The 15,000-nt window shown below is 42.8% G+C and overlaps 1 protein-coding gene across 4 annotated transcripts in view; it reads right to left on the bottom strand.

The window, feature by feature from the left end:
• The window catches only part of LOC143033306 (uncharacterized), a 91,050-nt gene that overhangs the window by 13,071 nt on the left and 62,979 nt on the right, over nt 1-15,000 (bottom strand). For 2 of the 4 annotated variants that reach the window (XM_076198583.1, XM_076198584.1), the window contains exons 29-45: nt 14,850-15,000; nt 14,266-14,412; nt 13,816-14,007; nt 13,212-13,361; nt 12,529-12,788; nt 11,378-11,507; nt 10,416-10,676; nt 9,791-9,914; nt 9,280-9,539; nt 8,273-8,425; nt 7,066-7,308; nt 6,132-6,438; nt 5,475-5,647; nt 4,949-5,184; nt 2,161-2,390; nt 1,736-1,863; nt 1,331-1,393 (exon numbers count right to left, since the gene is read on the bottom strand). The exon at nt 14,850-15,000 is cut by the window's right edge and continues 119 nt beyond it. In XM_076198583.1, coding sequence (XP_076054698.1) covers nt 1,331-1,393; nt 1,736-1,863; nt 2,161-2,390; nt 4,949-5,184; nt 5,475-5,647; nt 6,132-6,438; nt 7,066-7,308; nt 8,273-8,425; nt 9,280-9,539; nt 9,791-9,914; nt 10,416-10,676; nt 11,378-11,507; nt 12,529-12,788; nt 13,212-13,361; nt 13,816-14,007; nt 14,266-14,412; nt 14,850-15,000 — 3,208 coding nt within the window. The remainder of the gene's footprint in view (nt 1-1,330; nt 1,394-1,735; nt 1,864-2,160; nt 2,391-4,948; nt 5,185-5,474; nt 5,648-6,131; nt 6,439-7,065; nt 7,309-8,272; nt 8,426-9,279; nt 9,540-9,790; nt 9,915-10,415; nt 10,677-11,377; nt 11,508-12,528; nt 12,789-13,211; nt 13,362-13,815; nt 14,008-14,265; nt 14,413-14,849) is intronic. The other 2 variants (XM_076198585.1, XM_076198586.1) reach the window with 2 other exon arrangements.

The following is a 15,000-nucleotide window of genomic DNA, read 5'->3' as shown; positions in this document are numbered from 1 at the left end:
CCAAGGTAATAAGTCCTCCAAGGTAATAAGTCCTCCAAGGTAACAAGTCCTCCAAGGTAACAAGTCCTCCAAGGTAACAAGTCCTCCAAGGTAACAAGTCCTCAAAGGTCGCAAGTCCTCAGTGGTCGCAAGTCCTCAGTGGTCGCAAGTCCTCAGTGGTCGCAAGTCCTAAGTGGTCGCAAGTCCTCAGTGGTCGCAAGTTCTCAGTGGTCGCCATGTTCCCTTGAACTAACCAGGAAAAAATGTCCCTTGGGTTCGGGCTTGGCCTCGGCCTCGGGGTGGAACCCCAACACGGGATCCCCAGCACGGGATCCCTATCGTGGGATTAGAGCGCTTTTGGCTCAAATATCTCTGTGAGAATCAACACCGTGTGAGATCGAAACCTTTATTGGCACGACGTTTCGCTTGTTACAGCTTTTTCAAGTACAGACATATGGCAAACACTCTGAGTACATATAGGCCGACGGGGAAGGAACTGGGAGAGGTTAACAGGGAGGGGTGGGTGGTAGGTGGAAGGGCGGGGTGTGTGGGAAGGGGACGGGTGGAACTTGGTGGAGAAAAAGGAGGACATTACGGATAGTATGTTGAAATGGACTACGGGGGACATTTCATACATTTGTGTAATGCGGGTAACAGATGGATGATAGGAGGGGCGATGTTGAACATGCCTCTGTTCTGCTCAATGGTTTTGAAGCTTTGAATGGTGGCCGCTTCCAGGCATTTCCTCCTCACCCTGTCTGGTTCACTAAAAAGAAGCTCTGCGTTATCCCAATCCATCAGGTGGTCGTTGGTGTTCCGGTGGATAACACAGGCGTTGGTGGTGATGTTGTTCCGGGAATCGTAGCGATGCTCCCGGATCCGGGTCTTCAGGTCACGGGAGGTCTCGCCGATATATACTCTACCACATCCAGCACAGGGTATGTGGTAGACACCAGCGTTTTTTCCCACATCTCGTCCTGGCTGTCACTCCTTCTAGAGAGCTCTTTGATAGTCCTGCTGGACTGGCCCACTACCTGAATTGGCACGAAACGTTGTGCCAATAAAGGTTTTGATCTCACACGGTGTTGATTCTCACAGTCTTGTCGGCTTTTGCCTTTGTGTTTCAAATATCTCTCAAAGACACATATGAAAAGGCGTGTTTTCCAATTATGGGTTTAAGCTTATTTCGATTTTTTTTCCGAACACACATGTTTTTGGAACGTTATCACACCTCATGGGTTGGCATCAGACGATTTTGATCAAGTAAGGAGATGACACAAAAGTAGATGGGTTAAGTGTTTCGTGGCAAAAAATCGTAGGTAGTGGTACAATATTAGGCAACCTTACTCACCCACAGGTTACCTGGAGCGACTGGACCGTCAGGTACTTCCTCACTGTAGAGGTAGGAGAGCACCTAAGAAATTGTATGAAAGAACATTCTGATTACAGCTTTGTATTACATATCTCTGGGTGACTTACAAAACCTTAACATATAGGATCTAAGAAAATAAATACCACATAAATAAATCTGTATGGGGATGATTGGTTCAGATAATTTACAAAAATTAACAATATACATTATAGTAGATAACAAAAGAAGAACCATGTCAACCAATCTGAATGATTAATACAGTGGGGATGACTTGTTTCGACAATTTACAAAACTTAACACTATTGGTAGATAAAGAATTAGACAGCATATAAACAAATCTGAATAATATAGACAATGGAGATAGCTAGTTTGAATTTTGAATACCTTGTGGACGAGTCCTGCTAGCTCCCGGGCAACTGACCACGCCGCCCTCAAGAACCTGCTCTCGTTCAGTTGCTGCCACCAAGCCATCACTCGTGAGGCCGTCGTCGACAGCCACGGGAAAACCAAAGCTAAGGAGGAAGCCCAGTTGTCAATCAAAACAAGAGAATAAGAGTTGATATACTTCACAGTGGTGCAGGTATATGTCATTATTCTTAGCTTTAATTTGGATATTGGAATTGCTTCGTGACACAATTTCAAGGGCCTATAATAATCTAAGATTTGATCTATAAAGTGATTTGTATGTCTGACAGATGGATTTTTACAAAATTTAACAGTTCCATTAACGATATTCCTTTGAGACTATTAAAAGGAAAGAGGTTGTCAATACCAATTTTTGAGTGTACAAATGCATACACATCACAAACCTTGCTCAAGAAGGACTTCAGGTAGGTTAGTTATATTAGTCCAGGTGGTGCGAGCGGCATCATACAAGGCGTCCTTAGCTGTCGTCACGACGGTTGTCGCTTGCTTGACACATTCCATCATCCACTGGTACAAGTTCGCTCCCACACTCGCAATGGCATCCCCAAGGGACCCAAATGTTGGGTCGAGGTAGGCCAGGGCTGCCTCAATGAGTACGCTGTCGGGTATTAGGCTTTTACAGAATTAGTATTTTCAGTACTGGGGTATTAACTGCATGCATGAAATTTGCAACTGCCGACAAGTCTATCGAGATAAACAGCACAAGTGATGACGGAGCCTCCTTTATTGGTACGACGTTTCATTTGTTACAGCTTTATGGAGTACATCTTATACTTTAGGAAGCTGTAGTAACAAGCGAAACCTCATACCAATAAAAGCTCCGTCCTCACTTGTGCTGTTTATTTCTATTGACTTTATGGTAACACACAGCCAATGCTTTAAGGACTGTTTTGGGTCGCCCTTACGTACCGCAGTTACACATCATTTGTTAATGTGAGAGTAAAACATCTACTCACAGAGGAACGAGGCTAATTCTGAACCACAAAAATTGACTAAATAGGACGGAGTGATGGGACTAGAGATCTTGTTCTCTATAGGTTCATCTTATGAGAAGCCTAAATATACGAATATCTGGAACGATAACTCCAACTTTAGAAATTGGATGGAAATTAGATAACATCTATTATATTGATTACGTCAAGTACCTCTGAAATTAATGAGAACGGGTAAGTCACCTGGGTTAGATGGTTGTCATGCAGAGTGTCTGAAGAAAGTAGGTACAGTAATAGTGGACTGGCTGGTGAGGTTGTTTAATGTATGTCTAAGGGAGGGTAGAGTGCCGGACTGGAGGAGTGCCTATATAGTTCCACTTTACAAGGGGAAAGGGGGCAATTGTGAGTGTGATAGTTTCAGAGGGACCAGCTTACTGAAGAAGACTGAATCGGTTGAAACATATAAGCAATAAAGGAGTTCCGGCCCATCTTCGCTTGTTCTTCCTCTACCCACACTCTCATCAGAGGGATCAGTTTATTGAGTGTAGTTGGAAAGGTTTATGAGATGGTTTTAATTGAGAGGATTAGAAGAGGTACAGAGGGAGTAATTGGTGAGGAACAGTGTGGGTTTAGGAAAGGTAGGGGTTGCGTAGATCAGATTTTTGTGGCAAAGCAGATATGTGAGAAATATTTTGAAAAAGGTAAGGACGTTCTTTGGGCCTTTATGGATTTGGAAAAAGCTTATGACAGGATAGATTGAAAGGCACTGTGGGAGGTTCTGCAAATATATGGGATTGAGGGAAAGCTGTTAAGGGCAGTCAAGAGTTTTTACGAAAGTAATAAAGCCTGTGTTAGAATGAGAAATGGAGAGAGTGAGTGGTTTGAATTAAAGGTGGGACTGCGTCAGGGATGTGTCATAACACCATGGCTGTTCAATGTGTACATGGATGAGGTGGTGCGTGAGATAAAGGCAAGGGTCATGGGCAGGGGACTGGAGATTATTAAAGAAAATGAAGAAAAAGGTGAGCCAGTTGTTGCTTGCTGACCACACTGCGTTTGTGGCAGGATCAGAGAAAGGACTAAGGGAGCTAGTGACTAAGTTTGGGAAGGTATGCGATAGGAGAAAGCTGAAGGTAAATTTGGGTAAAAGTAAGGGGATGAGATGTACACAGGTAGAGGGTGGCAGTGAATTGGAAGTAAGTTTAAGAGGAGAGAGGCTGGAGAAAGTGGATAGCTTTAGGTATTTGGGGTCGCATGTGGCAGGAAAGGGATGAGTAGAGGTGGAGGTAAATAGTAGATTGAGAGAAGCAAGTAAATGCCTTGGAGGATTAAAAAGTGTTATGAGAAATAGGCAACTGGGAATGGATATAAAGAAGAGATTGTATGAAGGGGTGATGTGCCGACGGCATTGTATGGAGCAGAGACTAGGAATTTAAGAGAGGCAGAGAGGTTAAGCTTAAATGTGCTTGAGATGAAATGACTGAGAAGTACGGTAGGGGTTATTAGGTTTAATAGAGTGAGAAACGAGGAGGTGAGGAAGAGAGCGGGAGTGGAAAAGGAGGTGGCAGATAGAGCTGATGAAAGATTATTGGGATGGTTTGGGCACATGGAAAGAATGAGATATGAAAGATTGTTAAAAAAATGTGGAAGGCGGAAGTGAACGGAGTGAACTTGAGGGGACGACCGAGGATGAGATGGATATATGGGGTAAAGGGGGCACTGAGCAAGAGGGGAATGTCTGTTGAGCAAGGAAGGGAGAAGGCAGGAGATAGGGATGAGTGCAGAATGACTGTATGGAAGATACTGTTGTGCAAGGAAGGGAAGGATTGGGGATGGGGGTGTAGGGGGTGCTTATGTGTGAATGATATTTTGACGCAGCCCAAAGGGATTTCTCCCCGCCTTCTATTTTTCTGCATAAGGGGACGGAGAGGGGGCGTCGCCGATTAAGTGAAGCGGCTTTGCTGTGAATGCACTGTGTCTTGCTGCATTGCGTTTGACCCAGGGCAGTTTGCGGATACAGGGATGACCCGTCATTCATGAGGAGCTGAGATGGAAGGGGTGGAGGGCGTGGTGGAAGGGAGTAAAATGGGTGCCTCTGACTTGGCTTCCTCCCTTGTAAGGGGAATAGCTCCTGGTATATAGATAGACATATAAATAGTACACATTTCCCTGAGCCACAGCTTTGAATCCCCCTGAGTTGGTGGCTGATGTCAAACCTCAAAATTAGCATCCTGATTACCTAGACACCTGGTAACAAGCTCTGACTCCCTGTGCCAGATCCTGAATCAGAGGGTCCTCCTTCAACTCAAGGGCTGCAGCCCGGACTTCCTGGGTCACGTAGTCTCCAAGTTGTACCACGTGAGACAAAGAATGTGACACACCCAGCACCTCTAGAGTGCGTATATCCTCTGCCATTACGCGGCAGGTTGCTTGTGCCAAAGTTTTGATTTCCATTGCTTGGAGCCAGAGGTCTCTCTGGAAATAAAGAAACATAAGTAGAAAAATAATTAAAGATCTTTTCGGTTGTTCTGAATATATGATATTTGGCTTTCAATGGGCTTTACATGTTAAAATTAGCTGTGATACAATCACCAATAGATTAAAACCCAGGCTGAAAATGACGCAAAACATTAGGGATATTTTCATCAACAAAACTGTCATGATGTATTTTTCACTGACCATTATTGTATACAGAGCTCGATTATTCAAAACAGAACGCATAACAATAAATTTCAAATTACGAATAGTAATATAAAAGAAATCACCTTAATGCTGGACCATATAGTTGTAACACTTTCTTTCGGTGTGGAAGCAAGATGGAGTAGGAAAGGTGGGTGAAGATTTAGAGAGGCATCCACGACATTGGCAACGTGAATTTCCGCTTTGCGAACGTCGACTAAGCCCAAACGCAAAGCCAACTCGTCTTCCACGGCACCATCTGTAAGAAGTAAAGAAGTCATTCAGTGAGCAACCTTCCTTTTGTTCAAGAACAACCAATATCAAAAGTAAAAAGATAAAAAATGCAAAAGGTATGAACTAGTACATTCACACATACATTCCGTCTTCCTCAGAGTTAGGATGAAGAGCATCAGTAAAGTACGCATGTACTGAATCCTCATCTACACCAGGGCAACAAACCAGAAACTTATTATGTCTTGTTTATGATCTATCCACTTTTTTTCTTCGTAATGACTTACTTTAAAATAATCAAACACGGCCGTCGCGAAGCCTCGACTCGGAGTCCATCAGAATGCTATGCTACCGCGCTGCCTATTGCACCCTCACTGACCGTACAAAATGATGGTCCAATCAGTAGTGCGGTAAATTAGCATTCTGATGAACCCCGGATTGAGGCTTCGCGACGGCCGGGTTTGATTATATGAGGGACTTCATTATAACTAGTGATTTGTTCCTCAACTTACTTTGTCTGGTGATGCTCGTCTGAAGACTAGGCAGCTGAGTACAGAGAACATGTGTGACATCATAACTCCGATTGAATATGTCGACTGAAGCCCCAAAACCACCACAGCCTCCTTGGAAATGTTGCTTTGATCTCCTACTGCCTTTTCGCCTCAGCGCCATCAGGAGATTGTCATCGTCAAAGGAATAGCCATCCTCAGTGAGGTCGTCGTCTACGCCTTCAGGTGTTGTTGCAATGGGGTGAGCCAACACCCCATCGTATTTCTCGTACTTGACGCTGATGTATTCGTTCACAGACGGAGACTTGACCTGCGGATAAGTTCAGAAATAACATTTCGTTATCAAGAGGGTCTTATGAACGAAAGCTCGGTGCCATACAGCGAGAAAGAAGTGTCACAAGGCAGGGAGGGGATTAAAATGGTTGGTGTGCCTACGATTCCTGGTTCCATTTTCATTATATTTTAGACTAATTTCATAAGTATAATCCTGTCTATGCATTAACCTTTAATAATGACGGCACACGTTTTAGGTTTTTGTTCAAACTAATATCAGACAATTTCATTCACCAAAGGAGTAAAATTGAACGAAAATGAAACATCGAACATTTGAGACCCCATTTTGATCCAAGCGTACCTTTTAAACCCATCTGGCAGTATCAAGAAAAAACATCCAAGTAATGCGTTATCATACCAAAAGTATATTACCTGATGAGTCCATAGCAATAACGAATATCTAGTTGGTACGAAAATATAATAAAAAAAAGAATTAGCCTTCATTTAAGAAGCAAATAATTAATAGATAATTGTCCTCTCTGTGAACACCAGTACGTCGATAGCGCCTTTTATCAGCATTGATCTGGCTCAATCTATTTTATTCTAATCACCCGATGAATGCCCTTCTAGAAGGAAATGATCAAAGATTTAAACAATATCTCACCCGACAGTGTAACAACACGTGACCTGTGCTCGCGTCGATCCAACACTGGAACTCGAAGACCACTTCCTTTGCCCAGCGGCTGGCAACCGGGAGAGGGTTCCGTCCTCTCCTTCCTCGTCTGGTTGACCTCCTTCTTTTCTGCCCGCCAGGCAGCTTCACGGACAGTGCCACCGTACCGTGATCAGGCGAAGGAACGAGAACTACACTAACGTCAGCTAATCCGGGGTCAGGGCGATAAGGATGCTGTAAGACAATGAAAACGACTAGTTATAAAATAGATACATATGGAAATGTGGCATGTATGCTGCACATATGGTTGTTTAACGTGCACATGACTGAGGTGTAGGAGGTAAACGCGATGGTGATGATCGAGGATTTGAAGTTGGAAAAGGAAAGTGAGTTGTTCTTTGCGGGTGATACTGTACTTGTGGCTAGGGCAAAAGAGGGAATAAGACAGCTAGTGGCGGAGTTTAGGAGGGTGCGTAAGAGGAGAAAGCAGAAAGTAAATATTGGCAAATGTAAAATTATGAGATGTACAAGGAAAGAGTTTGGGTGAACTGTGAGGTGGTTTTGAAAGAAGAGAGGCTGGAGTTGGGATGGATCTAAACTATAGAGTAAAGGAAGCAAATAAATGCCTTAGGATAATGAAAATCGTCTAAAGAAATAGGGTTCAGGGGATAAACGCGAAGAGAAGACAATACAAAGAGGTGATAGTGCCCAAAATACTTCGATTGAAAGGAAGCAAACTACCCTAAATGTACTTGAAATGAAGTGTTTAAGAAGTATGATGGGTTTTATGAGAAAAGTTAGAATAAGAAGTGAGGAAATGAGACAGAAAGTGAGGATAAAAATAGATGTGGTAGACGGGGCTGATAATATAATACAGGGATGGTTTGGGCATATTGAAAGAGTAAATCAGGAAAGACAACAAAAAAATGTGTGGAAGGTAGAGATGGATGGGGTGAACTTGATTGGAGTACCAAGAATGAAATAGATGGATAGAATGAAAGGGTCCCTGTGTAGAAGGGGTATGCCTGTCGAGCATGGAAAGGAGTAAACAAAGGATAGTTGTGGCTGGAGAGTGCTTGTAAATGGATGAGAAATTGACGCGGCCCGAAGGGATTTGTTTTTGCCTGCTCTGAATTTCTGGAGAGGATGAGAAGGGACGGTCACCACGTAATGAAATGAATAAATTAATCAAAATTACTGTGAAATTTGCGACGAGAACATGATGCCCTTGCTTCTGTTGGAGGTTGACCTTGAGTTCGAGGGCTTCACGTGGGGTGGCAAAGGCGTCAAGGAAAACGTCGACCATGAGCTTTTCTGGCATAAGAGCAAAGTCAGCTCGCCCACGCATCACCTGCAAACACAACCAAGATTTATCGTTAAAATTTCAACCCTTTCAGAGTGGAGTCCCCCCTCAGCTGGGTAAAATTGTCTGGTCTTTGCAAAAACAAAATTTATCTTGTGAGTCGTTGTAACAAATGAGTTGGTTAAAACTTGGGGATGTCATACTCTTTGTCTATTGAGCAGAGCTGGTTGATATTCCTGTAATCCCCGTCTATGGAAGAGGCAATTGGTATCACTGTTCGCCTTTTGATTGGATTTTGTTTCCATCAGCCACTTTTCTACATGAATGACCTCTTATAAAACATTAATAGAATTATGTAAATAGAAACTGGTGTTAAACAAATGGACACGAAACTAATAGGCTACTACAGAAGTTAATCGAAGGTCATGAAATATTTTTACTTCTACTTAGAATAGGTGTAAGAATTTCTATTCACTCTTCTGCAGGGGTATAACACACAAAAACTCGCTCTGCTCCGTCAAGTGAATGAAGTCGTCCAGTAATACCAGCAAGAGCATAAATCTATTGAGTAAGTTACGCGTCTTTATTCGCCTGAGCGTTGTCACCGCATTGGAGAGACTGAGACGATCTCAATCAACGCGGTCGCTACAATGACACACTTTATGGATTGTACCCTGTTTACCTCAGTTAAAAGATGCCCTTTATAGAGTTTAATATGACTGATACTGGACAATTTCATTCATCAGTGGGACATATTCGAAACGAAAAGAGATATCGATCAATCAAGAAGATCCTGTTTCGTCCCGAGTTCATCGCGTAAGTTGTATGACACTGTCTGATAGTATCCGAAGTTGATCAAGATATTACGAGTACCATAGTGAAGGAGTTAATGATTTACAAACCTTATCAATAGCTTCCTGGAATAGAGACACATCAAAGGCAAATTCTGTGGCTCGAGCTGAGGCAAAGCTCGAAATGGTAGTGTTGAATTGAATATCGCCCGTGACATCACGACCCCGGTTGAGCCAAAGTCGAGTTTCGGCCGTGGTAGACCACCTAAGGCGCCCACCCGGCAAGGTGGCAACTCCAACCTCTGCTGGGAGACTCTTTCGCATCAGAGTTTGTAGTTCTATTGTGCGATTCGTTGTGTCTAAAACAAAATCTGAGGAAAGAATAAGGAATGGGTTGAAGATATGTAATTTACAACTGGTTTCTATTAGTATTTACTCACTTTGGGACATCCTTCTCTAAACGCTCTCAGCGCCCTCTCCTGAACCGAGAAGCAGAGTACAATTGGACTCTGAGCAATCATGCAGTAAAAGATACGAATTTACCCAGTATGTTCCATTTAGAAGAAAAATATGCACAAACACAGCGAGACTTCAGTGTATGAAAGTGGATCTCCTTCCTTACTCATTTTGTCATTGTCCAGATTAAGTGAGAAATGAAGGAAACCCTGCTGCTCGAACTGCTCGCACGTCACCTGTCGACATTGGATGCGACGAAGTCCTCCTGACACCAGTATTTTCTGTGGGTCCTAAAGAGACATGAAGTTGGAAAACAAAAACTAAACAACAATGAAATCACTTCATCTCAAACATATCTAAAATGATCGTTTATGCCTCCCTTGTATGCCATATCTCTTCTCTCCCATACAATGTCGTAGCCACAATCACTCCTTCATAGAGTATTCTCTTTGCGTTCATTCTCATGACACTTTTCATTCCCCGAAGACGTTTACCTGCTTCCCTTACTCTAGAATTCACCTCCACCCACACTCTTCCATCCCCTGCCACATGTGACCCTAAATGCTTATAACTATCCACCTCCTCTAGCATCTCCCCCTTAAGACTTACTCCAACTTACTGCCTCCCTCACCCTTTGCACATATAACCTTACTTTTACACACATTTACTTTCATTTTCCTCCTATCACATACTTTCTCAAATACGTCATCCCTTAGACCCTCCTAAGGCTATAACTACTTCTCAAAATTTATTTCCATCACGTATAAGGTATTACAGAAATAAGTTATTACTTTTTGTTGCGCCGTGAGGGACAAGGAGTTTTCGATGAGTGGATCCTCCGGATGCGACCACAGGAGGGAATTGAGAGCATGTACATCCAGACTATAAGTCTTCGTCGTTGAGTTCTCCTGACTGTAGGATGCTGAAGCCTTCAGCCGGAGACATTCGTCGTGAGTGCTGCAGACAGCGGTGGAGAAGGCTCGCACTGTTGATGAGGCTACCACCCCGACTCCCAAAATCGGAGTGTTGGCTACCGTTAGTTTGCTGGACATCTGAAGGAATGTCGATAACACTTTGTTACTTCAAGGGTGCAACATGGAAATATGACAGCATGCAAGACCGCTGGCTTAAATCTGGCACTGCTAATGTACATGAATATGACATTAGTCTACTGACCTGATTCTGACACTACTCTAACAGTGTTTCGTGGAAATGTGACGACATGGAAGTCAACTGTCCTGTTTCTAGCGTTATTCTAAAGATATTGCATAGAAATGATATCATGAGAACTGACTGGTTTAAATCTGGCAATACCGTAAAAGAGTAACACGGAAATGTGATATCATTCGAGTCTGCTGGTCTAGTTCTGATGCTATTCCAACAATGAAACATGAGACTCTGGTGTGCAACCTGATTCCGTGACAGTGAGACAAAAGAGAATTCCCCTCATAGACAAGAACAAAATGATATTGAAACATTTGACACAAGAACCAGAAAAAAATATATTTTGGTAATGCACTGGGCACACACAGGGTCCGGCACGACACGCATTTTGAAGGATTACGCAGAAACATTAAATTAGAATAGCTTACGGAGTGGGAGGTGTTGCGAATAGTTGGGCATAAAGAATAGTAGAAAATAACAGGAACAAGAACAGCGAGAAGGTAGGCAAAAGGAAATATTGAAAGAAGGGCACACCATTTGAGAACAGGTGAGAGTTTGCGTTATTCTGTGAAACCCAGAAAATACTCGCCTCGAAACTCTCGGTGTTGAAATCGTGTTCAATCATGAAGTCTTCATAAGGTCGTTCCTGTATGACCAGATTGGATGCGCTCATCTTCAGCCTCTGTAGGCTCGCCTCCTTCAAGCGATGGAACATCAATCTGTTGGGACATAATGTTTATTATAAAAACACTTATTTCTTAGGCCACTACTAAACATGCAGGACATACCAACACAGATTAGGAAACACAACAGGTAACAAGCCCAAATTGCCATGCTGCATCACACACATCTCTACAGACTGCACAGCACTGGCAGCAAACAGGCACAAACACAACACATCTGGGGTGAAAGCCCGAGAGGATGATTAGTTTCCTCCGTAACTCCAGGGTCACAACTCACCGATACTGTGGGCTACCTAACAACGACAACAACAACAACAACAACTTCCTTTTCGTATGATCACGTACACATGCATAGACAAATACATTTAGTCGCTTCTCCTGGTTATACTGTATACCATCGCTAAGATTCATACACGCTATCTCTTTGCTGAAATGATGCCCTAGATGATCATCTTAGCCAGAATAAAACTTGTAAAGAGTTTCACCTAAAAAAAACTCTACAATACCACATATTACTATCACCTATTACCAATAATACCTAATCATACTTGGGGAACTAAGATAAAAGGGAAACAAGGTAGGTGGTGGGTGGGAGTGGAATGGATGGGAGTGGATAGCCTTTTTTTTGGGGGGGGGGGGTGAAATGTCACTCCCACGGGCTTTTTTTGAGCCCGTGCGGTGGTGTCTACGGAAGACACCTTGCAGAGAGGAAGTGGGATGGTTTAGCTAGTCAGAGGAGCATGGAGGGGTGCGGGGCAGTGGAAAAGAGAGGCTACAGCTGTTAGAACGGCGGTGGATGCTCAAGTAGCTGTTGGAGCTCATAGGAGGGGCTTTGGAGGTGGTAGAGGCGGCTCACAAGATCTTCAGTGGGCGCCTTGACTTGGCTTCCTCCTTCATAAGGGGGAAGAAGTCCTTGGTATGTAGATGTAGATAGACAGACTTGTCGTTTCAGATTGAACATTTACAAAATCCCATTGACGTTACTGAGACACTCAACTGTAGACCTACACTGTCTATACATCGTGTTTTGTGATAACAGAAATCGAAATATAATTACCTAGCGCTATGAATTACAACTGTGTTCTCCACGTAAGACAGCAGAAGAACATTCCCCGTGTTATTTTTGTTTGTGGTTTCGATATGGCCACTGACGTCATATATGTCGAGGAAGGGAGCATCCACGTTGAACTTGATTCTAAAGTTCTGTCGGTCGCCCAAGTAAATGTCATCGGTGTAGTGCAGCGTTTCCTGGCCCCATTCAATGTTGGCATTCGTGGCATGAAGATTGGGACTTATCTTTTTCACAGTCGTATTCAGCTGCGGTTGGAGGAGAAATAGAAATTAGCTCAGCAAGCAAGTCTCACCGTTCCCTTTTAGGTATTACGTTCTGGGAAACACCAACGGTCAGCTAGAGACACACCTCTGGGGACTCAAATTTTAGAGCAGTCTCGGCTAACCTGTTATGGCTTGGGATCGTCCCATTTAAGAGGGTTTTTTCTGGTTAGCACCATAAGATGTTATTCAGTTTACAGGGACACTTCTGGTTAATAAGTGGTTAATTTTGATAAAAAAAAAATGTCTACACCTTACATCCACCGCGTGCAGGAGCATATTTTGATCACAGCAATATTGATTATGTAACAAATCAATAATCTGACGCCAAATAGTGATTGCCCCAAAACAATAATTTCTAGAAATAAAGGTGTTATCATTTCGTCACACAGAAATATGAACACTTACCTTCAGGGTATGTCCCAGGAGTGGCGTTAGCGTGAGTAGGGTGTCGACATGAGATTCGGTAACATTGATGATGTGGAAAAGCTTGATGCGTTCTCCGTGGTACACTGCCAGTCCCTCGGTCATCACGGAATACGAAGGCAAAGCCGTCTGCTATTACATGCACAGAATACATGGGTCAGCATACATCGTTTAGGGTCACGTGAATTACAAAGAATACAAAGGAGATGCAAACAGCAACAGCCTTATTGGTCCTTACGAGGCTGATTATGAATGGAAAAGGGGTATAAACAGTGGAAATGGTTAAGAATCATTGACTAAATTTAAGTGTATGAGCTCACGATGCTGAGAAATTTATTAGATCGGGGCTGGACCTCATATATTTATCTAGGTTTTTCTTCTTCTTTTTCTTCTTTCTCCTCCTCTTCTTCTTCTTTTTCTTCTTTAAATGTGGGATAACTTTCACAAATAGCGCAAATCAGACTTTTGGGTTATGTGACTTGGATTGTCATTTTATGGGATTCGATAACAGAATACTTATCTCCTCATCTTTATTTGGGACATTTCTATTGATTGCAATATATGCTTTGTCCCTCTGAATGCTTACCTTCCGAAGGCCAATGCTGATGTTGTCCATACGTGTCTTCAACGAGAGATGAAGCTGAGTGACGGAGGAAGTGGCAATATTGACCTTGACTTCAAGTACGGAGCCGTCATCGTAGATGATCTCGCCCTCCATTATTGAGTTGTCGAGAGAGCCTGATACTCGAACATCCACCCTCGGAAGCTCGAAGTTTCCCTTGTTTTTCGAGCAGAGGTACATTGCATTACCCTCAAGATGGATATTTGACTCTAGTTTATATACTTTACGTTGATGGAGATTTAGTCTTATTGATATTACTGTATAATTATTTTTATATTAATATTTAAAATTCCACTAAATGACATTGTTCATCCAGACCTATTCATGTTAAAGTGTATCAAGAATAATATATATCTAAAATATCATAAAATTCAGTTCCGGGTCTTAGCAATCACTGCTGAAAGTGTTTCATACCTGTAACTCGTAGGTCTGTTGTTTGATCCTACCCTCCGGATAATGAACGAATAGGCGCCCCTCAGCTTTGGGAAGGAACATCTCTAGTTCCCCATTCGAACTAAAAATTTCATTGTAGTTCCTTTCCACTACGAAGGATTGGAATATCTGTGGGGGACATTGGACGGTGTGTCTCATAGGCTTAAACTTGCTAAATACAAAGGGGCTGGAATATCTGTGGGTGATGTATGTTTTGGATGATAAAATACTTTTTCAGAACAAAACCAATAACAAAAGTGATAGGGCATGTTAAACTGTTTTTCGACATATACAGAGTTAAATCGAATGAAATCATGAAGTTTACTTCATAATGACCAGGGATTACGACCAGAATGTCATTCTGTGCTCTTTCGAAGAGGGGAAAGTCATAATCTAGACAGTTATTTACTAGATCTGGAACAAATCTCTCATTGCAATGAGATCTTTCAAATAACTGTGACCTTAAGATTCCTGGATCAAATCTTCGCGACGGCTGGGTTTGATCATTTATATACTACAGTAGAAAGAGACTAACAGTCTTGCGCTCTTCTCAAAACGAGTCTTACCGTGAAGCCAGCGGGCTTGGCCATCATGTTCAAGGAGGCGTCGACGGACGCTTTCAGCTGCTGCCATAGATGGCCTGGAAACCGTATTTCCGTGGCGCTTCTGATCAAGTGCTTGCCTCCATCTATCCTGTATAAACCGTGGGCATCGATG

The sequence above is a fragment of the Oratosquilla oratoria genome, chromosome 15 (assembly GCF_046742065.1).
Source record: "Oratosquilla oratoria isolate Oo_2021 chromosome 15, ASM4674206v1, whole genome shotgun sequence".
Taxonomy (NCBI): domain Eukaryota; kingdom Metazoa; phylum Arthropoda; class Malacostraca; order Stomatopoda; family Squillidae; genus Oratosquilla; species Oratosquilla oratoria.
This window is presented reverse-complemented; position numbering and strand designations above follow the sequence as displayed.